The 25,484-nt window shown below is 41.9% G+C and overlaps 2 protein-coding genes across 2 annotated transcripts; both read right to left on the bottom strand.

Moving 5' to 3' along the window:
- Window positions 1-11: 11 nt before the first annotated feature.
- sort1a (sortilin 1a) lies at window positions 12-18,164 on the bottom strand. The gene is made up of 20 exons (XM_027012494.2): window positions 17,718-18,164; window positions 11,584-11,643; window positions 9,931-10,004; window positions 9,555-9,657; window positions 9,253-9,414; window positions 8,814-8,887; window positions 8,380-8,429; window positions 8,145-8,272; window positions 7,639-7,783; window positions 7,069-7,224; window positions 6,790-6,896; window positions 5,837-5,939; window positions 5,172-5,343; window positions 4,257-4,447; window positions 3,768-3,957; window positions 3,256-3,372; window positions 2,969-3,077; window positions 2,652-2,764; window positions 2,197-2,317; window positions 12-1,996 (listed from the first exon to the last, which is right to left on the bottom strand). The coding sequence occupies exons 1-20, from the start codon at window positions 17,967-17,969 to the stop codon at window positions 1,982-1,984; spliced, it is 2,442 nt and encodes an 813-aa protein (XP_026868295.2). The 5' UTR covers window positions 17,970-18,164; the 3' UTR covers window positions 12-1,981.
- Window positions 18,165-18,975: 811 nt separating this feature from the next.
- On the bottom strand, window positions 18,976-25,048 carry psma5 (proteasome 20S subunit alpha 5). The gene is made up of 10 exons (XM_027012473.2): window positions 24,985-25,048; window positions 24,251-24,292; window positions 24,013-24,079; window positions 23,548-23,674; window positions 23,136-23,203; window positions 22,883-22,990; window positions 22,018-22,076; window positions 21,699-21,801; window positions 19,912-19,998; window positions 18,976-19,362 (listed from the first exon to the last, which is right to left on the bottom strand). The coding sequence occupies exons 2-10, from the start codon at window positions 24,277-24,279 to the stop codon at window positions 19,285-19,287; spliced, it is 726 nt and encodes a 241-aa protein (XP_026868274.1). The 5' UTR covers window positions 24,280-24,292; window positions 24,985-25,048; the 3' UTR covers window positions 18,976-19,284.
- Between the last annotated feature and the right edge of the window lie 436 nt (window positions 25,049-25,484).

Below are 25,484 nucleotides of genomic sequence, written 5' to 3'. Positions count from 1 at the left end.
AAACATGACCGTACGAAATAAGTTGAATTTATTTTTAATTCTGATTGAAAGGCAACAAGTGAGCAACTACACTTAATATGTTGACCCACATAGCATCAGCATATGAAATACAGTTTTGGACAGTAGCTTACCGTTGTTTACAGCACTGGAAACAACCCGCTTGGCCTAGTCCTATTCTTTTACATTCAAAAAGGTTCGATGCTGAAAATATCTTTATCATTGTGCAACTACATGGTGTATCGCTTTTTACCACACACTGAATTTTTTTTTTTTTTTTTTAAAGCAGAGCCATACATCCAGCAAACAACCATTTAAACAAGCTTCTCCCATCACATTAAGTGACTAAAGGGAATTGAGGCCCTGAGGTATATTTTAGGGTGTACATAAAGAATACGGTATTCACATCATAGTCAGCATATTAACTACAAACTAGATTGGTATTCTCCTGCCAAAAGTGAGCAACTAAATTTCAAATGAAAGGATAAATGTTTGTTAATAGTAAGTCTATTCTTACTTTAGACAGATTTTAGCATTCAAATTACACACTAGTTTTGTAACCACAGTTTTGAGGGAAAACACATGGTTAACATGAGATTAAACATTATGTAATTATTTCCATTAAAACAATTTCATTAGGCTTTGTGTAAAAAAACATGTAAGTTAGGCCACAAGCATTTAAATGATTTAAAAAAAAAACAAAAAAAAAAAACAAACAAAAAAAAAAAAAACAAAAACCATTGCCTTGCTCAAACCAACTCACCCAATTTATGTAATATAGCTACAAGAAGCTTCAAAAATGATCCCCAAACCTGCATTTATGACAGTGAGCTTTTCTTTTCAGTGCACATTGCTCAGCAAATCTTAGCTTATTTTAAGTATGAGGAGTTTCCCGGGGTAACAAGTACAAACCCGTCATGAAATTAAGTAACAGGAATAGGGATCTAAAAAAGCTGTTGTTACATCTCAGAGTGAGTAATCTAGGCCCTGTTTAGTTGTTACATAGACTGGAATCATGTTTCTTGATCAGAAACGTGTTACATGGGACCCTAGTTTATTAAGTATTCCTAATAAACTAAGTAAAGCAATAATTCAGAAAATGGGCAGTTTTACAACAGCAGATCAGTTATCTTCATTAAACTTGTTAATACTGCATCTCTGACAGGCAAAGTTCAAATGTTTTGTTTTTGCTAACCCCTCTTAGTTCTAGATAATTGATAGCTGAGGAGGGAAAATGACTGGGCAATTAATAAAGCTCATTTTTCCATTTACAAACTGTTACAAAGAAAAATAAAAGACGTGATTGGTGAAACTCCAATCAAGTGTAATTCCAAGTGTAAAACCACTTCCATCAGTTGCCGTGGTGCTAAAAGCAAGGCTATTATTTGGTCTCAATCATTAGTGCATCTAAATATATATATTTTTATCTCAAGTACCACCATCTGATATTTGTACCAATGCTCAACCTTTAGTCACAAGCTTTTTGAATCCATTATGGCCAGTTACCTGGATACAGATTAAGTTCAATTTCAGACATGGTTACTAGAGAAAGCCTTATGATGAAGTAATTTGCAGTAAACAACGATTAATCTGTCTGAAAAGCTGGTACCTTTTACAGAACCAAAACGTGTTAGATGATCACTTGTGACTGCTAACGTACATGAGCCGCAACACCCAGTTAAGTCTTCAATTGTGCGATCGATTAAACATGGAGGGTGGGGGGGCGTGGCAAAAAATACAAACTAAAACTGTCAAAACAAAAGACTGGCAAGTTACTCTCCTGTCCAGAGGCTGGGTCTGATTCACTGTCAAAAGCCTGTCCTTTCACACCCCGAGTTTCTGGAAACATGGCCCAGTCAGTCTTCAGCAGAGAGAAGGAGACAGATAGACAATGACAGAGATGGAAGAGGCCACTAGACAAGTAATGACATCCTGGTTATTCTCTCTTGGCTTCTATATTCTGATGGCAGTCATCTGTAGGATCTCAGTCCAGGAGGTCCTAAGAGAACACGAAATACATTTCACACAATGACCACGATAAGTCCACTCCAAATAAATTAACACATCAAAGATGGTGACACTTTCTCTATATATTTACCAAACCCACTACACCAAAACTAAAAATGAAGAGAAATACTTTTTTTTTTTTTTTTTTTTTTTTTAATGAATGAAAGTGCAGACCATAGTTCTGGTTTGTACCTCATCTGAGTCGTCATTGTAATGCATCTTCCCTGCCTCAACAATGTCCACATCGTCCACTCCTTCAATGCCATTGGCCTCCACGTGCCTTTGCATCTCTGAGTAACGGTGCACCAGGAATCTGGCATGGAGACATGTATGCCCTTCAACTGCTACAACAACATCACATGCACTCGAAGTTCACCAAATGACATGAATACATTCAACAATAAGGCTACAAGCAGGGTGGCTTGCATCAGCAGATGGGGGGAAAACAGTCAGTTACTGCTAGCTGATCACAGCTATATTTTGAAAAATAACCAGACTAAAAAAAAAAAAAGAGTAGAAAAAAGATTGTGCTAGGTGAAGGACAGATTGGTACTTGGCTACGAAAACAGAGGGAGAAAATGAGCGTGTATGAATTTCATAATGTACACACACACCCACACCGAGAGAGAGAGAGAGGCTGAACTCACCTTCCTCCACATACATACTTCTTGACAAGCAAAACCCCAGCAACAGCACTGATCAGCAAAATGGTGATGACCACAGCTATTACTGGACCCGTGCTCCCTGAGTGAGCCTCGGACTGAGAAAGGGTAAAGGTGAAATGGAGAGAAAGGGGAAAAAATGAGAAAAAGAAAAAAAAGACTTTCCAGTTTGAAGATTTTACATGCACATACATCTCTCCTTAGTGAACTGGTCTCGTATCACAATCCTGAACAGTGTCCACACTACAGCAAAAGACGTTATGCGTGTTTAGCTCTAGGAGCAGGCAGGAAGCCTCTCTTACCAGGAGCTCCGGCCTTAGAAGGTTACTGACGCACGTCTTGCTTAGGTCCATCAGCTGCCTTTCCGGCTGCAATCCTCCCTCACACTGGTCTCCGGGGATCTTCCTGTACCTGTAGCAGTAAATACAGCGCACCGCAGGGCATGGTCACTGGTTGTGTGTGATGTCAGACACATTGTATACTGTGTACTGGTTGTAGGCAGGTGTAATTAGATCCTCTAGTGACAGAAGAATATAGGTGACTACAACTTGGGGACGTTACACAATTTCGCCTGTAGGGGGTGCTGTACCCGCTGGTCTGAAGCCGCTCCGTGTGACTGTGCAGGCAGAACTCGAGCATGTGATCCTTCAGGTCTGGCTGCTCCACACACTCGGAGCTGTTCTCAGGACGGTAGTATCCAAAGTCACTACATAGGGGGGAAAAACACAGGGAGTGGCAAGAAGAGGGCAGGCAATGGGCGGCACCTTTTGGCAGCTACGCTAAGCAGACTCTGCTGCTTTTCTGACAGCTTTTCATACCAGCAACAGGTGGTGATGAACAAAGTGAGAATCGAAGTGTTTTTAGAATTTACCCACTAAAATCAAACCTCCATAGTGTTCATCACAGTCTGTTAGTGGATTTATATCACCACATTGGGGTTGTCATAGTTTCAGCCCTGTTACAAAAGGCAGGCCTTTAAATTGCCACAAAATTAATACCAATATGGCACCTGCAGAGTGGATAAGCAACTGTCACAGTGTTCACTGGGCCTGTCATTGTGAAGGTTTTCAGTGTGTCATGCAGGAATCTAAGTGTCCTCACCAAAGGAAGTCATCTATTGTGCACACACATGGTGTGGGCTGATTGTTGATGATGTAATCCCGCCCCTTCCAGCACACAGAGTCTTTGCGGAGCCGTAGGAACCTTTCCTTGTATCCGAGCAAACAGCCATCAGTTGGGTTGCTGGTATTGTCGGAGTGCGCCAGCCACTGCACATAGTCTTCCTCACCACCTGCAGGGGGAGGCAGAGAGTGACCTGGTTTAGGTCACAGCCAAACTTGCAGCATGATTCCTGAGTGAGGAATTTTAAGCATCCAGAAACACTATAAACACAGACATAGAAGACTGATAAGCAAACTTCTAAATATTTTTATTCAAACACTTTAAAATGGCAAGTAGCACATAAATAACATGTGCAAAAACACAAGCATATGTTCACCACACATGCACCCCCTCAAATGCTCCTGCACACCTCATACACACAAAGGCACAGATATACACATAGTCCTGCACACATGTACACACACTTACAGTCTCTTGAGACAAGTCGGCTGAAGTCTATGGTGACAGAGACCCAGTACTGGCTGATCGTGGACTCCCTGTAACCCCACAGGCTGAGGTTCATGGATCGAGCACCGGGCTCAGATGCTAAGCCTGTAAAGTACAGCGGCTCTTCTGTGAAATTATACACATTCCAGCACTGGCCTTCGTCTGTGGAGAATCTGAGAAACAAACAGATTGGGATAAAAAAATAAATATATTAAAACTTTTTTTTACAAAGTAAAATAACCACAAAAAAATCCAGTAAACGTTTGAATATATGTGTAAAAGTAGTTTGACCAGTTTAAAATTTCTCAAAGTCAAAATCAACTGAGATTTCCCAATTAGCCAGATAACTGACACACGCACAAAAAAAAGGTAAATTTACAAACCGTCAAATGCAAAAGAACACGACTACCTGGGGTCAGTTACCTTTGAGAGGTAGGACCAGTGGCACTGAAGCAGAGAATCCACCAACCAATACATCCAGCAAGGTCCACGACACCCGAGACTTAGAACCAGTAACTTAAGAGATATTCACTTATATACTCAGAAGAGCGACTTGTCCAGACGGCCTACAAAGACTTTGTTCAGCCTGGGCAGCCATAGCCTACCAACTGTGACACAGTGCCAGCTGTGATGAATGATGCTTTGTAAGTGCTAAGCCCACAACATCGGTGTGTGGCCGAGTTTGCTCTAAATCGGGGGCCCAACTAGGGCTGGGAGACAGCGGACGTAGAAGCCCTAGCTCAAGCACAGCTTGGTAACTTCCTTTCTTAAACATGCCTACTTGACCTCGTATTGCCCCCATGAGTTGAACGGATTGTGTTTGTGCAGAAAAACCACCAGCCTGTTGAGAAGCCCTCCCTCCAGTCTTGAGGAACAACAAACGTAAGCTGGACTCACTTGATCTGGGAGACGGGATGGTTGGGGTTGTGCTCCACAGCCGCAAGCAGGCCTCCCGAGTCCAGGATGGCGTAGTGGTGGGGTCCCCTTAGCACCCGAAACCACGTGTAGCCCCCGTCGTTGGACACGAAGACATCGGGAGACAGCACAGAGACGGCCTCGCCCACGCTCCCTGCAAAACAGAGGGCGGCTGCTGAGAGAGGAGCAGGCAGATGAGCAAAAGGATCCAGGAGTCCAAGGAGGATGAAGACGCTCCGGCTGCCTGAACCAATACAAGCTCTTCAGAGAGGCGACATGACTAAGACGTGAATGGATTTGTCCCATCTCAGTGGTGGCAACTGAATGTCAGAGGCACGGCTACACAGCAACGCAGTTTAAAGACAGGAAAGCATTTCAAAGCATTTAATAATTAAATTGTCAGGATTCGAATTTACTACCTAGTTACGCCATATATGTTGGTGCATGACTCCCTTCACTCAATTTCATTCAGAAACTGTTCAAAATCAAGGCATTATTTATGAGGAATCTCGACTCTACAGAGATTCTAACAGATTTTATCACTCATTCCTAGTATGTGTGTGCTTGTGTATGTATAGTGGGATATGCATGCTTGGGTACATGCGAGTGAGTGTGTGTGTGCGCCTGTGTAAACATGCGCTAGGTACCATGGGCGAGGACGAGGCCGACAGCATTGGGTTCACTCAGTGGCAGCATGGGCACGTTCAGTTTCATCGAGGTGCTGTAGGAGGCATGAATATGCAGCCTGCACTGTAGAATGAACACACCCACCCACCCCCACACAGTTTATTTTCTTTTTTCTTTCAACTATGTGTCAACTCAATCTGCCTTTAAAACCGAGCCAGTGGTCATAATCTAAAATTACAAAATGCAAACCGAACAAGAGCACTAAATAGAGCAGCTCAAGTTTCCTGGGTACGGAGTAAGCACACAGTCTATCACTACACACAACAAGGTCCCAATGCGAGGACCTTTAGGTTAATATGACCCCTCTGACACCAGTCGCATCCCTGAAGTCACATGTGTGCAACTGTTTGAACTGGTGATGGAGCCTGATGCGGGACTGCCTGGCACCATGCCTACGATCATCAAAAACCATGGCACCGTTCTAGCTGTCTCCTTTAAAAGCTCAAATATACACGTAATGCAACATGGAATAACCTGTTTGTCCTATTAAAAAAAAAAAAAGCGAAGTAAAAAATGTGTTTCCTATCCATTGCAGTGTGTATAGGATTCTCTGTGGCATTCTAGAGTTTGTCTGTCTATTGTTGCACATTACATACACAGAACTTAAATCATGCTATCCTAACTGAAACATCTAAAAAGATAAGCACAGGAGGAAAAAAATAGGACTCCTCCAATCGTCTTCCTTTTAAATGACTTCCTTAGACCAACACTTATTAGGAACCATGCAAATTTCCTGGGCCAAAAATTTGATTGTATGTAAGCATTGTGCATCCCCAAATTATATACCTGTCCCCCAAAAAAATAAATAAATAAATAAATTATTTATAGATTTATATATATTTATATATATATATATATATATATATATATATATATATATATGTGTGTATGTGTTTGGGGGGGGGGCTCTCACTAGGTTAGGATCCCCTGCAGTGGAGTCACACTCGCCATTCCAGGGTTTCTTTAGTGGTCTCCATTTCCCACCCTGGTCAAAAGTCACCACCGTCCGCATGGACCCGTCTGCACATGTGCAGACAGAGCGGAACACACCAGTTCTCATTATACAGCTTCTTATAAACACAGAGGATGCAGCCGGGACAAAACCGCCAAGCCGATGCCGAGTCTAGCCACGGCTTTGCAATTTAGCTTAGGTTACCATTTTAAACATGCACGAATGTTAACGCAGACATACCATGAGCCAACACACTGGTCAAATAGACCCCCCTCAGGGAAGTGACGTTTGTGAAGTCAGTATCGCCCCCTGTGGACGTGTAGAGGTGGCGCTCCAGGGACTTGGAGAACACAGTGCCGCGGTCATCTGACACATAGATGGTGCCCATTCCTGAGTCTGGGGACAGCAGTTACTATGAATAACTAAAAACAGGATTACAACGGGAATACAATTACTGCTAAAAACGTCATCATTGACGTATTAGGGTTTGTTTTACCATCAGTTCTTAATGTCAAACTTGATATCAAAACCTTCTTTTGTCTAAGATCGCAACAGGAAATAAAACCGCTGACTTTATTTATTAATAAAGATTTTTTTGTAAAGGAAAAACAATACAAATTTTTTGCTGTTTCAAGTGTTGCAACACCTTTACGGCATTCAAATGAAATCTTTGGTCCTCCTGAATTCATTAGCCCAGTCAACATTACTGATCAAAAAATCCAAGGATAACCTGTAATGCTTACATGATGTTTTTAGGGGGATACTGTAAAAAGAAACTGAGGAGACATGGACTGAGGAGACATGACTGACCGCCAGCTTCGTCCACATGCATGAACACCATGTCGTCGTTGGCAGCCAGTATGGAGTAAAACTGTTCGTGCCCCACCATGGGCAGCTGGGCCATGTTCCATACCTCCCCCTGGTCCATCGATACATGGATCATACGTGTGGAACCCTGAGATGGGGTGGGGGTGAAGGGAGAAAAAAAAAAAAAGAAAAAAAAAAAAGACTGAACATAGCTTGAGCATCTGAGGGTTAAGGGCATTGCTCAGGGGCCCAACAGTGGCAACTGAACTGGCAACCTTCTGATTACTAGTCCAGTATCTTAAACACTGAGCTACCACTGCCCCAAAGCATTTATAGTGTTCTGTTCCAAGAGAAGCAGCTCTGTCCTTCCACACACACACACACACACACACACACACACACACACACACACACACACACACACACACACACACACACACACACACACACACACACACACACACACACACACACACACACACACACACACACACACACGATGAACGTACTGTGGCAGACATGACCGAAGCAAAGACAAATCTTCCTCCCAGGCCGAAGGAGTATATCCTGCTCCCTATGGTCTTGAAGCTGCGTCCATAGTCCGACGTCTTCTTCAATTCCAGTGTGCCCTTATCACCTTAAAGAAGAACAGTACGTACACATAGATCAATTCAGAGACACCAGTGCAGGCATGTGGCTTTTATACAAATTACATATTCAATAATATGCAAATGTGTCACTCACTGCAGGATCCATTGGGGTTTGTGGTAAAGAACAGAGTATCTACAATCCCCCTGAAATTAAACACAGGCATCACATTCGCATGTCAGCCGTTCTTCCTGACTCAGAACATAGCACTGCCGGATGATGGCAAGAGGTTGTTTTTATTCGCACATCAACACCCCAGAGGCTATTCTTCTCAGGCACAATGTGCTCAAATCTCAACACAGAACGAAGGGGATGGGGCCAAAACATTGACAAAGGACAAAAGGCTAAGTAAATCTGTAGAAAATTAAACAAAATAAGTGCAAGTAATTTAATCCAATTCATATAATTCTGGTCTTCAAAACAAACAAACAAACAAAAAACCCCCCACAACACATGGCATCTTAACTTGACATTTATGGTGTGTGTGTGTGGGGGGGGGGGGGTTCACATTGCCTCTTTTTCTCTCTCACCATTTCACTAGACACACTGAATCATGGACCTTCTTCCAGCTGATTCCAAAGTCTTTGGAGAGCCACAGCTCAGACTGCAATGGAAACAGAGCCCCACTGTCATCCTCCTGCCACTCTCGATGCCACTGATACAGTTCAACTGTTGTTTATAAAGCAAATCTTACAAAAAAAAAAGAAAAAAAAAAAGGGAGTTGAATCAGGCACTTTTAGCCCCTTCAAGTAAATAAGCACATTTTCTCTACACCCTGGACCCCAGCTGCCAAAACCCATTCAAGACATGTTCTCATGTAAGGAATCATTTCACTGGAACAACTGCATCTCCTCTCTTACCTGAGCAACAGAAAAGAGAACTGTACTACTGAAGGGGACCATGGGAAGCCCACTGATGCAGATCACATCTTAAATTGTTCTTTAAGTGACTTTAGCTGCCTTCTCTCACCGCAACGCTGACGGCAGAGAGGATGTCGCTGTTCTCCGGGCTGTAGGAGATCTGCATCAGGGGTTGGAAGGGCAGGTCAGAGGGGGTGAAACTCCTCCCAAAATCCTGCGAGCGGAAGATCCGGGAGCCCTTGCCTTCAGACACATCACCAGTGAGGATAACCTGGGGGGGGGGGGGGGGGGGGGGGGGGGGGGGGATTGCAGATTATAATCTGCATCATTTACCCAACCTTCAGACTGTAGAGGTGTCCTTTCAAGCAGAGCACTTCTGAACTTCACAATGTTCTGGAACCAGATCCTCACCTTTCCAGTGTTCCCTGGGTCAATGGCCATGCCGAACTCCGTCTGGATGAAGGTGTTGTTGATAAGGTCTGTGACATCCTGGAAGGTCTTCCCATAGTCTTCACTGACCCCGTATGATGAGACAGTCATTATTAGTAATAGAAAATGCAAAACAAAGGCAATTAGCCAAGACCGCTTAATAAAGTTAGATTCATTAGACAGCATTATACACAACTACTGTTGTAAGAAACTGCTTATGGCAACAAGCTTTAGTCAGAAAGACTAGGATTTGATTTAGTAGTGCATTTAAAAGTCATGTAGATATGTTCCAGAATATGGCAGCAGTTCTCGCAGAGTGAGAGCAGGAACTTGCAGGCAGCGTTACGCACAACCTTACCTCCTGTAGAGTCTGGAGTGGCCAAAGCGGATCATGAAGAAAGGCACCTGGAACGTGGTGAGCACCAGCAACACCTGCACACACATGCAGCCTCAGCAGAGCCCGTCGGCAAACAGCACTACACGCACGCACAGAGTCCCAGCACAGTCCAACGCTTCGCCGCAAGGATGCATATCCAGTCCCCTGCTCTTGCCCAGTTTACCCTTGACTGTACCACTGCATAGCTCCACCATCACCAAATTCACAGGTGACACCACAGCACCTGGACATGTCCGTGACAATGATGAATTGGCCTATAGAAAAGTGATTCAGCAGCTGGCAGCATGGAGCTTTTCCAACAACCCCTTCCTCAACGCCAAAGAGATTGTGGACTACAAGAAAACCAAATACAAACACACTCCTGCCCAGCAAACCAAATGCATGCACACACATTATTTATGTACGTACGTCAAAGCAGACAAATATGAAACAGAGGAGTGTGTGTGCGTGCGCTAGTGAGAGTAAAGAGGAGTGGGTTCCCAGTTGGCCAGCTGACTAAGGGGATCCTGGCTTTGCTGTGTACTGAAGCGTTTAACAGGGATTTAGGGTCCTAGCCAGACAGAGAAAAAAGCCAGAGCAAATCCAGTCCAGTTCCAGCTCCCTCACAGTTGCAGCTCAAGCACTTGGACTACAGCAAAGTAACCCACCTCACAGTGCACTCCACCCGAGTTACTGCCTGTGTTGCTATGCAGTAGGACAGAATTCGTTTGCAGAATGAATTATGCAGAGATGGTCAATATTGGTCAACTTACTCATTCTTGCTTATTATTATTATTATTATTATTACTACTACCACCAATAACAACCATCACAACCACTACTACTATTATAACTGCTGAAATCCCAGAGAAATCCCAGAGTGTTTAGTGGTTCACTCTGAAATAATGAACAAACATTCCTTCTGCTGATAGCTCAAATTACAGTGCTAGATTGGAACATCCATGGATCTTTTAGTCAGCCAGAAATCTCCTGCGCTGCACGCAGTCAGACGCTCCGAGCAGCCTTGCAGAAAACGCCGGCATGCAAAACTGAAATTTACTCGCTCCAGTCTGCCGATGACATGCTACATTCCACAGCTTTGGAGAGCATGGAGTCGCATACACAGCGAGACGGGACAGCTCAGCACCAAAGCAGCTGACTCGAGTTTTTCAGATAAGAACGTCAAGTAAAATGGTCACAAATTGATTTCACCATGATTAAGATGACAAGTAAAAATCAACAACAAGACCCTTTTGGCAAATTGGCAATTTAATGAGACATCCATTCAAAAAAGCTGCTGCTTTAGACAACAAAAGCGACTGAGGCCCTTGTGAGCACCATTAGTGGTCTGTGGGCAGAAGGATAGCACGTTTTCTACCCAGCCTGTCCTGGAGAAACAAATGCAGCCGGTGTTAAGTGAACAGTTTATATAACTGTCTGCCCAATGTGACATAACTTTAATGTTGGGTACTGAGAAGGTGGAAAAACAGTATTATGTTAAAGACCATATACCCTGAACTACACTAGAGCTGACATGATTGATAGGAAGGATTACTGATTGGCATCAAAGGCATTTATTCAGTATTCCTATCGTGAGGGCTGTGATGGTACTGAATTCTGTGAGGAAACACTCACCCCTGTTCCATCTCCAATCCAGGCAAGGGACACAGAGCCACTCAGGTCATTAAAGGCATACTGAGAAAGAGAGAAAGAGAGATTCTTGTTATTGGCTGCTCTCAACAGGGCATGGTGCTGTGTTATAGGACATTTTGTAGGAGGTGGAGTGCAGAGCTCATCTATTGGACGAGGAAAGGGGAAAAAGAAATGAAAGCAGCATTAGTTGAGCCACGACAGGAGGGGGGCATGCTTGCTCCGTCCTGCTCAGTTAAACATGCTTCTTTCAAACTGAGCTCTCTGCACTTCTCTTCCTCTCCGAGCAAAGCAGCACGGCTGGGGTGGCCCAGAGTTGTCCACAGAGATATAGCCAGTGGCCAACTTGGAGTGGTTTGTGTTCCTTCCAAGACCTCCAGTCAATTGGCCTTTTTTTTTTAAATCCAAAACTGCACTGTGACACATGCCCTAGTCATCTGGATAATCCCCCCCTATAAGAACACACAGACTCAGTCTCTCAAAGATTTGTCTAATGCTGAAGGACATGCCATCGGGATCAGTTCCGATTCAAGTGATTATAAATATAGCAGCCATTAATATGGTGAAACATGTCATGATGGGGAAAACTTCGGTTCTGCAAAGAAAAGCATGCTTTGATGCAATACAAGTCAATTAAAACATTAGCATTCTCAAGATGTAATTGTTTAAAACTTGAGATTCTCTCTCGTCCTTGTTTGAACTTGTCCCCCCCCCCCTCCAGGATTGTGGGAAATTGGGTTAGTTTTCCTGACCACTTCTGCAGCTTAACCAGTGTAGCCGCTGTTATTTCAGTCCTGAGGAAGCAAAACACACCAAACTCTCCAAGTACAAATATATTTTTTTTAAAAACCATAAATACCAAAAAAACCACCACAAACTAAAAGCACTTTTCTCTCACACATGGAAAACAGTACGATTTAAAAAAAAAAAAAAATCGAAAATGTGACAATGCAAGGTCTGGAACTTAAGCATAACATAGTTAATGAGGCCATTTTCAAAGTTATGTGAAATTGTCAACATTCCTTTAGTACAATAAACCAGTGTCTCTGAATCTATAATGCCCTTGTCATGTCCAGCTCCAACAGTTAATGCTTTTGACTTTTTTTTATTGGCTTTTACGATGATAACAGCAACTTTCTGCCAGTCAGTGAAAATTATGTAGCTCTAAATGAGCTACATTTAAAGCCTTGTAACAAATAGATTGAAGTCACACAGGTTTAAGGAAGAAAATCATGAAGATTAGTTTTAATGTACCCTCATATGCATTTAAAAACTGAGGTTAAAACAGTAATGAGCCATCATTCATGGGCTGAGGTCAAATCGGCGAGAGAGAGGCAGTGAGGCGGACAGACAGAGAAAGCGGCAGGGAGCACTTTTGGTGACCAGGGTGCTGAACATCATCCCCAGAAGGGCCGAGCCACGTAATAGCCTGTATCCTACAGATGCTGAGAATGAGTGTGTGGGTTTTTTATTTTTTCCTACTACATATACGTGCATTATTTGTTTATTTACACCCCCCCAGAGAGAAACACAGAGTCCATGAGAATGCGAAAGTGGAAGGGACGCTTCCACAGCCCCCCTAGTAAGCATTAGAAAACCACAGCAAGTCTCCAGAGACTCGAGCGCAGCCCCATCCGGCCCTTCTCATCTGCTCCTTTCCAGGCCAGATGGCCCCGTTAGTGAGGAACCGGGAGCCTCCAGGGCAAGACTCCACTGCATTTCTGCAATTCCACACGGCTCCCCTGGGATTCTCCAACATTCTATAGCACACACGGCTCCGGCAGCCTAGGCACATGCACACTTCAGGTTTGTCTTTCAAAAGCCAATTTTTTTGCCCATAATTGGTTGGCAAGTCTATGAAAGAGAAGCGAAGCAGGTTTGTAAAACAGAGGCGTACGGGTCAGCAGGAGACCTGCACTTGCCCCAAATCCAAGCGTGAACAACAGTTTCCATGTAAGTGTGAGTGAAGTGGCCCGATTTCTGCTCCCAACTCGAGCCACCCGCCCCGACGGAGCCCATTACCGTGGCGTCAGCAGCACGCGTGCTCGAGAATGCCGCAAGAAAGACTTGCTCCAAGCACCTGCATCGGATGTACGGCCAGCGTGACTTCTAGAACGCTCTTTTTTTTTTTTTTTGAGGGGGGGGGGGGGGGGAGACAAATAAATAGATAAACAAACAAATAAAACAGCTGCTGCCAATGACCCTGCCTGTCTCTCCTTCTCTGACACTGGAAGAAAGAAAATGAGAACAAAAGCAGGCCAAGCTGGGATTCTGACATTTTGGCCAACTGTCTTTGGCCTGCTGAGCAAGGCCCAGCACACAGAGTTGGGGACAGCCACCCTTCAGCCTTGGGGAGGCAGACACACTGGACAAGGGTCGCCATTCTGAAACGCCATGCTGCAACGCTCCAGCCACGGTTGCTTATCATGGCAGTTAACCCGATCTGCATTTCCTCCAAGTGTGGTAGCATGGTGTGAACTCTTGGCACGGCCTAGCTGATGGGACTTGCAAAGTGACCCCACAATTCGGTACCAAAACCCCTTCAGATTGGTCATCCGTGGGTGAATAAAACTGACTACTAGTTCTATGAAGTCTTGCTGGACTAAAAGAATCACTTGACTGACTCAAGTTTTGAAACTACTGGAGAGAAACAAGTAAACATGGAGAGTTCTGATCAAGGGACTACTGAGAAAAAAATAAAAATAAAAATTCAATTCTATCTGTCTCTCTGTCTCCTACCTCCTCACCCTTTCCCTCAAGTGAACACAAACAAGAGGAAGAAAAAAATCATTCTTCTGAGTATTGGTACCCAGTTCCAGAAAGCCTGAAAGCACACCAGCTCCAAACTAAGAGAACATAACAGCCCAGCCCCTCCCCCCTCCTCGTGCATACCCACCAAAAGTTCTTCAAAAAGGTCTAGACACAAACAGGAATGGACTATAGCTTCATATGTCCCTCCAAAAATAAGATGGGTTTACACAGGTGTCCAAATAAACTTTGAAACAAACTTAAAAAAAAAAAAAAAAGGAACTGGGAGAGGGCAGTGATGCATTTTATTTAGACCAACCCAAAGCCAAAAAACACACTCCCAACTATCATGAATGACATTTAAAAGTCTACTGGAAACACTTTTAAAAAAAATTTAAATCTTTAAAATATATGACACGGTCACTTGTGGAAAGGCTGTGTTATGAGCCTGCGGAAAACCTCAGGCAGGCAGTCCTGCAAGTCCCACGGGGTAGGAGGAATTCTGGAGAGGCTGGTGTCGGCACCTTGTAGGAAGCATTGGGAAAAATCGTTTCTGGAAACAGCTGTGGCAAGCCAACATCCTTAGAGGCCTGGCAGTGTGCTGCCAGAATTAGAGAGTCCATTGAAAGCCATGTTAAAAGCTGGAACCTGAACACCTGACTGTAGGCAGACCACACCTATACCATTTTAAGTGGATTGTTACCTAGTTGATACTTAAAAACTTGTATTACGTATACAGAAAGATTCACGCTGCGCAATATTTCACAAATTCATTAAAAGTGATCATCCTGAGATTCTGTTATCTGCTGTGCATCATGAAATTATTCCATTTGGCAAGAAGAAAAAAAAAAAAAGAATACATTAAAAAAAAAAAAACTACCTCAACTGCTTTAATAGCCTCACCCTCAAAAGCATAAAGCGGCAAATAGGCCCAAAAGTATCTTCCAGGTAAGGGTGCAGTAACAGAAGTATTCATGGAGAAAGGTGTAGCTCCCAAGCCTCCCCACTTCTGTAGGGGCCATAGATTTAAATCCACCATTAATCAAACTCACTTGCTTGAGAAAATCCAGCATGTTCGACAATGACTCCCACTGCTGTTGTTGATGCTGAGGTTTTTTTTAAATATTGAAAAATAGACAGGATTACAGGTGGAGCATGGACATATGATAGTGTTGGCAATACACTCCAAACACACCCACACACATACAGAATTAAACCCATGCACATCAAGCATGTCAAAAATAAAAGTATCCCATTATAAATATTAGACATAGATGGATAAATAAAAGTTTGCCTATTAATTGTCAGCATGATGCATTTTTCTTTGACACTCCCACTTACAAATTATACATCCCCTTAAAACATGCTATTTAGTCATTAATACAATTAGGGACTTTGTATAATAAATTCCAATAAATCAAAGATATGAATGCAATTAACTGACTTTAGTCTAGTTCTTAATCTGCTAAACATGATCCATTTTTTTCATGCAATGCTAAGAAGTGGGGTCTAGGCTTGCCCCCCACTTACAAATTCAGGCCAATTCCATTGCTTGAGGAAGCTGTCAACTTGCCACTCATCCTGGCCAGAAAGAATGGAAGGCAGTGCAAGCCATTAGGCTGTGAAAGAACTGGCCTAGCACGCTGTCCGCCGCGAACTAAAGAGGAGCGGAGCTCAGCTCATCCTCCTGCTCATGCAGAGTGTCCCCAAGGGGGGGGTAGGAAAAACCTCGAGCCTCAAGCCTCTCTGCTGTTTCAACAAACAAAGTGCCCAGCACAAGACCTTTCTGAGAGAACATCTGCTCAAGACACACACACACACACACACACACACACACACACACACACACACACACACAGAGACACAGACACACAACTGAGAAACAAGAACAGACACACGCAAAGAAAAAGGAGGAAGAATTCAGCCAGACTGAACCAATTCTAATGTGTTGTTCTAATGTGAACCAATTCTAATCTGTTGTACAGGTAGACACGCCGAGGTAAATCAAACTAATGAGTGATCATCGTGCATCTTGACTGCATGCTAGTTTGCCTTCTTTTATGCATGTGCACTGACTGCTTCCTGTCAACCCTGAACACGTTACTTTGTAGTATGCTCCATATTTGTAGCAGTGTCAGAGACTTCAATGGCTTTTTGCATGCATCAGTGCATTTCTTGTCCGTTCAATTTCTTTGTGTTTAACACAATAAAAAGCAAAAGGTTCTCAGATCTACTTTTGGTTAAGCTTTAAAAAAAATACTGAATATGGTGTTTCAAAGTAACAATTTTGTGTTTCTACTGAATTCAACAATCACCTGACCCTTTAGTACAAATGTTTCAAATGTCTCGCTCACACACACGCAAAATGTGGTGGACCACATGCCAGAGCAGAATCATTATTGAGTTCTCTTGTTATCAGAACATTTTTATCTGTGATGGTACCAGCTGCACAAAGCCATATTTGGCAGTTTTTCAAGGCCAACATTGAAAAGGCCCAACAAAAAGCATGTCACAGTTTGGGCAGCTCTGCCATAAAGAGAGCACTGAAGCGAACATTAGTGGTTTTAAGGCATGACTTAATCCATGGTTTGGCAATTTCCACTTAATCTTTAAAACGTAAGGAAAAAAAAAATATCCAAGACTTTCCAGTAGAAGTAAAATCAGAAGGGGGCTCAAGTCATCTCTTACTCCTCAGCTTCACTGTTCTAACCAGTTTATCAGTTAAAACATCAGGCCTTCCGTCTTAAATGAAGTGTGGTCCATAAGACATATTTTAAGGTATGCTTTACTGTGCATTTTAAGGGTGTGATGAAGACTTCTGCCAAGATTTCCAGCAGCATAGTCCAGGTTGAGTTGGCACGTTCAGGGATGTTTTCATGTCCTGAAATGTTATCTCTGAGGATCTGGGGAAGGGTAACTGAAGGGTAAAACACTGAAGATTCCCACGTGTTTGGAGTATTTTGTACCCGTTAGTGGCAAGTCAGTGTGTGCGTTTTGTTTGTGCTGCTTGTTTCCCTTACTGACGACCCTTTATACATGAAGTCAACTGACGTTAACTAAATGTGAACATACTCTAGGCTAACTAAAGAACGAGCACCATTTAACTAAAAAAAAAGTTGGTGTGCAAGAGCACATAACCAGGCAACACAGGGTGGTTGCATAGCTGTAGACAGATGAGCACAAGGGGGGGGTCCAAAAGAATTTGTTTTGTGTTTTTTAAACCTCTTTCAAAAGCTGGTTAATGAAAAAGGCACACAACGAAAGAGCCGGCGCAGTTGGAGCAGTAGCACCCGAATTGTAGCGGGTCTAATTGAAATGTGACTCTGTAGCGCACAAAAGTGCTCGTTAGTTTACAGGACGCAAATACTTACAGTGTGCGTGTTCTCCTTTAGCTTGGATTCGTAGTCCTGCAGTGCCTTACACGAGTCTCTAACCGACTTCTCACTCCTTTTCACTGTCCCGTGGCCGGACAGAGGTACATCTTTAAAGCGGAGACTTCTCGACGTGCGAGGCTTCTCAAACGCCGTGTGTTTAATCATAGCGGGACTCGCTCCGTCCTCAAAATCCAGACACAGCGTCGCAGAAATGAATAAAACGGCTACACACCTATAATGGGCTCTCATATTTACCCTAAATAATCCTCTAAACAATTACCGCTTACTCTAAACATATGAAAATACGCTTGATGGCTCTGGACATTTCAACTGCGATCTTTGCATTAACGCCGCGGTACATATCGGTAGTAGTGAAGTCTCAGTGAAGTGCGAGTTCAGACTGAAACAGGAGATGTGCGAGTTCAGACTAAAACGCCCATTCTTTCCGCCCCGTCGGTCCGACTGGCCGCTCCAACCTCTCTGCCATATTTCATTGGACATCACAATCGTCATTTCAAGCTATATCTACTATATGCTGAGGGAGAGAAAAAGTTTTAAACACGGGATTTGGGTCTTCAGAAATGGATTAACCACGCCTTTTCCTGCACAGATTCCGCATATTTATGAGGACAAAGGGTCTATACAGAAGATCTTTACCAACTGCTAGAACTTACTGCACTCTGCAAGCTTAATTTTCTTTATCATCTCAGCAATCTCAACACATCCTTCTTTTGTTTTTCTTCACTAGTGACCCTAATAGTTTGGTCATTAATAGAACTATGAATATAATCAAATTCAGTTAAAAGCACACCATGAGCAGAACAATAACTCTCCTGCTTTCTCAACTTTTCAGTCATTGATATGTTAGTTTCAGCAACATGTTTGTTCAGAAATCAGAATTCTAGTAATCAGTGAATCTAACTAATATGAAACATCCATAGAAGTCTCGGACTACTCTTAAAATAAATTGAGGCCTAATTGTCCTAAATGCAGCTTGTGCTGGCATATCAAGTGTCATTCAGTGCTTCATTTATGGGCCTCTAACAAAGCAGTAGGCATAAACCAGTTGCCACAATCATGCCAAACAACCATGATTCTTATGCTGACACTCACAGGAAGCTTGACAGTTACCTGATGAGATTATTTAGGTGTGTCAGATTGGTTAAAACACAATAAATGTGCAGTGCAGCGTGAGGTCTATGTGATTGGGTCGGACAACCTATTTGGGGTATGCCATTCACAAAGCACCCCGCTCTTTCAGAATACAAGTTTATTAACGCATTGATTTGTAACAAAAAGACCCCACCCCCCCATTATTTATTTATTTTTTTAAACTACTGATGTTCTTTTGCATGTACAGAACTGTAGAAACAATTCCGGATTGACACAGAAAAGGTTTGAGAAAAAAAACAAAACAGTATAAAGAGTGGATTCCGGTCTGCACAGGCGAACCTTTAAAAGCAGCGAGGCTGCCAGAAAATTCGCTGATACTCAGTGACGATTCTCACAGAACTGCGTGGGAATTCTCTGCTAGCACTTCAGTCAAGCCTGTACAGAATCGCTCCTAGATGTCCTTGATAACTTCCTCAAGTTCCTCTTTCGTGTACATGTGGAAGGTCTTGCCTGGTTCTACTGTAGCAAGCTGTAAGTCAAAGAAAAAGATGAGCATCACATGAGATTAGACAAGGGCAAGGTTCTCTCACATGTTTAGCTTGATCGCTGACTAAACTGCGCTGTTAACGGTCATTTGGGAACTGGACTTTTTATTTTTTAAGATAAATTTAACTGGTGGCTGGGAAAGTGGACCGTAAAGCTTGAAATGTTTTCCTAAGCACTTTTTATTTTATTTGTTTTAAATGTTTACACTGCTGTACATCCATGCTTCTGATATGTTTAAGATACCTTTTATTAACTGATTCAATAAGAAGAATTGAGGAGCTCCATGCATATGAACAGCACCAAGGATAGGTGTAAACCTGCTATTGGTAGTAGTGTGAAACATTTGCTTCCAGAAACTTGCCATTGCATTAAACTTTTGTACTTGGTTCAAAATAATTTTGTACTAAATATTATACATTAAGCAAAGAAAGAAAGTCTCATTACCACTGTGATTCAAGAGTATTTTCCCAACAACAAGAGCGCTTTTCCAAAGAACAGAGAGATAGAGATGGCCCTGTGGGTAACAGGTTACCTCGATGTTAGTAGCATTCAGCTTCTCCTCCATGACCTGCTTTAGGATGGTGAGGGAAGATTTGATGGCTTCTTTTAACGTCATGGACTAAAAAAAGAAGAAGATAAAGCACAAATAAATGAATCATTTTAGAACAATAATATATGATGCTGGCTAGCTGTAATAGAGTCATAATAGAATAGATTCAATATCTAAATTTAAATTGTTTCCAAATTATTTTTCTTTTGACCTGAGCTGTATATTAGAACATCATTTTGTATTCCTAGTTGTGCATCTCTGTACTAAAAATCATGAATGCCTTTAAATAAAAGCATCCACTTCCTATGAACTTTAAATTATTGGAAGCGCCATTCATTTCACATTGTGCAATACTATAATAAAACAGCTGCAGTGGTGTTTTCCAACAGCAGTTAGCAACTTCAACCACTTAAGCCAAATGAGTACAACAATTTGCCAATTCCTTGTCGATTCTGCCTTTTGATCTAGGTCATTTTTAACACAAACTGTATATGGAGAAAAATGGGTAGGATAAGAAGATCTCTAGTTTTTGTTTAGCAGCAACTGGGGAGATTCATTGTGCAACTGTTGACCAGAGTTACAGAGGGGGGAGCACGATGTGCTTGAAGGGGGCGGATGGGTGGATATAAAAAGGCCCTTGTCTGTCTTGTCAGGGTTTAATTTGCTTCACAGAGGGTCATGCTGGTGAAAAGCCCAATAATGGACTGTGTGGAACTCCTCTCCTGGAATATAATATGGCTACCACCTTATGAACAAGGCCCAGGACAAAGTAACACACCATTACATCTATTACATAGCTCCACCACAGAGACAAGAGGGTCTAAACATTAGTAAATTATCTAATTTGCAGGTGCTGATATATAGTTATAGGCACACAAAACATTCGCGGCATATTTTTTACATGACGACACTCCAAAAGCAGGACTTGGGTTTCAGCCAGCATCGCCTCCTCCCCAACAGACAGCAGAAACAGTAGCGCGATTCTTTTTGAGAGGGCATTATTTCGGAGCTTGCTGTTTTTAAATGACTGGGGTCTGGACTGTAATCTGGGGCTGGTTAATGGGTGTTTTTTTGTTTTTTTTAAAGCAAGCAAGCAAACAAACAAACAAAAACCCACCCTTATTACATATTATGTATTACAAGTGTATTGTGCAATGTAATAAAACACACTACAGTTGGGACATGTGATTTGAGGTGCAACATGGTTATTTGCGTGCATTTGTTTTTAAAGAAATTCATTGAAAATAAACAAAAGACCTGGGATTGGTCAGTATACTCACAGCACAAACTAAAAAATCTGTCATGTGTTAAAGGGTTCATTTGCAGGATTGCAGACTTCTGTAATATGCTGCACAGTATATCTGCTGTGATGATTCCCAGAGGCTATACTGGGCAGTCCTACTGTTCACTGTGAATGAAACTAATGCATTGCTACACTATGCAGCAGTCTTAGTGATCCTGAAATGCTGATCCTGATTCATTATATATTATGTTAACCTCATTTGTCCTGTCGTAGCCGTTTCCCCCAATGTCTTTGAAACACCCCTGAGCTTTATGTTTCAGTTGTTTTCCTGATCTGACACACCTGACTTGTCTCACCCAATTATCAAGTCCTTCATTAGTCTAAAATGGATGGAGGGTGAAGACATTAAATGAACACTGCAGGGACACACAAGGATCCCAGCTGGACACCAATCTATACAATTCCATCTGGGTATATGCAATACATATGTATATGCAATACATATGTAAGCTGTGTAAGCATCTACCTTGTGGTAAACTTCCTGCAGAGAGCTCTGGGCGCCCTCCGACGCCGACCCAATGGCCCTCGCATCACACTGCACAAATGTGCCCGATGGGTCCATGTGGAACCTGAAAAACAGAAGGGGAGTCACAGGTCAGAAGTGGAAGATGGCCTTTGTCTTCTTTCAGTGCAAAAAAGCTGTTTCAAGCAAGCGTTCCACGTTCAATGGAAGCAGACACTTGAGGGGCTCTGTGGTTTCGTTTAAATTATGCCGTCACCTACTGGTTTTCTTTTGCTAGTAGGAACATATTTTTGGTGAAATTCTCTTTTAAATAGATACTTACAGTTGGGGTCCCTTTTCATCCACACCTCCAAACAGCAAAGCAACACCAAAGGGTCGGCTCTGAGGAAGGAAATGGGGCACATTTCAGTAAAGCTTCTTAAATTTCTTAAAGATGCCGTTAAGGATCACAAACAGAAATCATTTTATAAAATAAATGGTAATGTGTAAAAATTAAAAAAAAAAATGCAATATAATGCTTTGAAAAGTTTGACTGTTTTTTTGTTTGTTTGTTTGTAAGCAGTATTAGCAGTTCTTGCCAATTTATGCCATGGTTAGCCATAGGAGGAACCTACCGCTTCCTTCAAATCTCACACCCTCTATCCAAATGTCTGTCTAAAGCCCCTCCATCCAAATGTCTGTCTAAAGCCCCTTCCTAAGCCTTCCATCCAGTATCCTACCTATGCAATGGGACACTTCCTCAAAGACGTTTCTGAATTGGCTAATACACCAGAGCCCTTTTTCTAGCAAAGCTTCCAGGATGGAAAGATAGTTTAGCCAAAGGGTTACTTAGAAAAACCACTTACATATGCTTTAAGCACACTTTAAAACACTTTTTGATACACAGTTCAAAAACCACAACCATTTATACTTTTAAATATATACATTTAGATGGTTGTGTGACTAGTTCAGAATGAGATACACAGCTGGATCATGCAAATTGTGCTCCACAACAAACAAAATTCAAATTACTAGGCACGGGATCCCTGGCAGCAGTTGCTTCAAGTGTAGCTCATGCTAATTTTGAGAATTCTTAGGCTCTGTTTTCCAAGTCCATGTGTCTGCATCTGAACACTATCCTTAGAGGATTTTAACTAGCATTGGTTGCCCAGAGTGAAGAAGCTGCATGGCTCTCTATCGTGTCCTACCATAGCACCAGGATCTGCATCCTCCTCTCCAAACTGCAGAGCCAGGTTAGATACCGCCTGCGTCACACTTTCTACTGTCATTGTCTCGTTGTAGGTGAACCAGTGATTCTGGAATTGGAAAAATACAAATAGAATGTGACACTTTACATGACTGTTTGGTTTGTACCAAATCCTTCACTTTTTGTGTTATGCAGTTTACATATAAATGACTATTTGTCATGTAGCATAGGACCATAAAAACAAAGGTACTAACCTGTGTTTCCACCCTAGCTTTGTCAATAAGTGTTTTGGCATCGGCTATCAAGCCACTCATAGCACAACCTATGGAAATACAACACAAAAAACAGTACTTTAACTTAAGTATGCCTCTCCAAGAAGTTGTAGGGAAAGGGTATATATTATATTGCTCTTATTCACATGCCCAGCTAAAGATGGAAATATTTTTTCATGTCCCCCAAACAACTGAAAGTACAGGAATGTGATAAATAGTAATAGAATGAATAGAAATAACTATGTTTCATTTACATTTTCATTTACATTGCATACTTCTTACAAATAATACACATTAAAGTCCTTAACAGCAAAATAAAAACTGGGTTAAAAAAAAACCAAAACAACAACACTGGTTCAGTTGTCATTTTTGTTCTTTATAGCAATTGCCTTACCGATGTGAGAGTCAATCTCTACAATCTTCTCAATACTGCTAGGCTCCATCAAAGGAGAGGTGATTCTCTTCTCCACAGCGAGACACACTCCTTCTGATGTCTGAATGCCAATGGCTGTTGAGCCCAACTGCAAAGCAAGCATGCAAGAGTCAAGGAAGAATTTAGCAATTTAGCAAGAATTTTTGCTTATGACCTTGGACTGTTTTGTATTGTTCTGTACAGGTGTGAGGTCTTTTAGAGTATGAGAAGGTGTCATTTGAATTTGTAGCCTGTTAATTTTGCAAACAATTCACATGTTCATTGTTACCCGCTGGTGCACACAAATTTCCTCTTACGGATCAATAAAGAACATCTACCTATTTTTCTTTCATTTTTTATAGTAAGTCAAAATGTATTACATTGTTTGAACAACAAAATGTAAAAGCAAGAACACCTAAGGGAATTCACACATCAAAAAAGAGTTACCTTGATAGCTTCAATGGCATATTCAACTTGAAAAAGTCTTCCTTCTGGAGAGAAGGTGTTTACACCTCTGGGGACAAAAGGTGTCATTAAGTCAGTATTATGGGTTCACTATAAACGTACTCATGTTCATGCACTGCGCTCTGTATCCAAGGACCACAAGATATATCACGATCAGAGACTAAATTGAAAGTGAAAGTAGCTTCAACACTTTGCACATCAAGCTCAGCTACTTGCTTACCTGTCGTATTCTGATCTAGTCAGGAACATCCTGAATAAAAGTCTACGAAGAGATAACAAGCGAGAAAGTCAGTTGGCATCAATACAAGTTGATGTAATCAATGGGAAACCGTAGCTGACTAACCTAGCTCACAGCTACTCGGTTTACAGCGCAAGTTAATGGGGTAGAAAGCTAGCGGTGGTAGTGTGAATATGGGGACGTCTCGATCCATCCCAGAAACGAATGGCTTTAGCTAAGTAGGCGATTTGGCTACTGTAGGCGGGACTGTAAGAAAGATCGCTGCTACTGTGCTTTAACTACACTATCGGCCAAAGCTTTATCAATGATACAGCAGGTTTTAACCCCGGCTACCGCTAGCTAAGTCATCACTTCATTCATAACAACCAGTCACCTAGGTATACAAAACTGAGCACTTTGTTCGATAAAACTAATAGGCACATGAAAGAGCAATTTTACAGTACACAGCTATTTCTACTTTCATAATTATTAGGACAACTAACGTTAGCTGAAAGCATGGACAAACAGCTAGCTAGCTAATCAAGAACTCTCAACTGAAGTTACCAGGCTAGCTAGCGCGTTAGCTGATAGGCTCATTTAGTGAAATACAATTTCCCCTATACTTACAAATGCCATTAGAAATGCACAAACTACATTTATAACAGATCGTATACAAATAAATTGTTTATTACTAGTCCAGTTCTGCATAATAAGACTATGAGATGAACATAGCTTACCTCTTACAGAAGAGTGAGTTTGCTGGTTTCAACAATGCAGGAAGTGGGCTCGTCTAAGTGCTCCCTAGAAACAACGACACCTATGATTTTTTGGTTCCTAATAAAAGTTACAAAAGATTTCCCGCAACTAATAATTGTTTTTTTTTTTTTTTATCAGAACCCAATAGTAACTGTAGAATAAAACTGGTTTGACGTGAACTACCCTGCATATAAGCAATTTAAAAGCAGATGTTACTCAATTGTTTTAATGCGGTTTAAGAGAATCAACACAACAACCCACCTGTAACACATGTTTAAAATATAAATGTAATGTTTTATTTTTTTTTTTTTTATTTATTGGTTCGTCTTGATTTGTCAGAGCCATCAAGACTGTGTATATACGTTATACTGGATATATATTTAGTCAAGGGCAACTTTGGCAAAAAAAAAAAAAAAAAAAAAAAAAAGTTTCGTTTATTTAGCCGCTGTTGCAAATGGCTGTGACTACTGTAGAATAATGT

This window comes from Electrophorus electricus, chromosome 20, assembly GCF_013358815.1.
Source record: "Electrophorus electricus isolate fEleEle1 chromosome 20, fEleEle1.pri, whole genome shotgun sequence".
Taxonomy (NCBI): domain Eukaryota; kingdom Metazoa; phylum Chordata; class Actinopteri; order Gymnotiformes; family Gymnotidae; genus Electrophorus; species Electrophorus electricus.
Note: the sequence above shows the minus strand (reverse complement) of the source record. Positions and strands in the feature narration are given on the sequence as shown.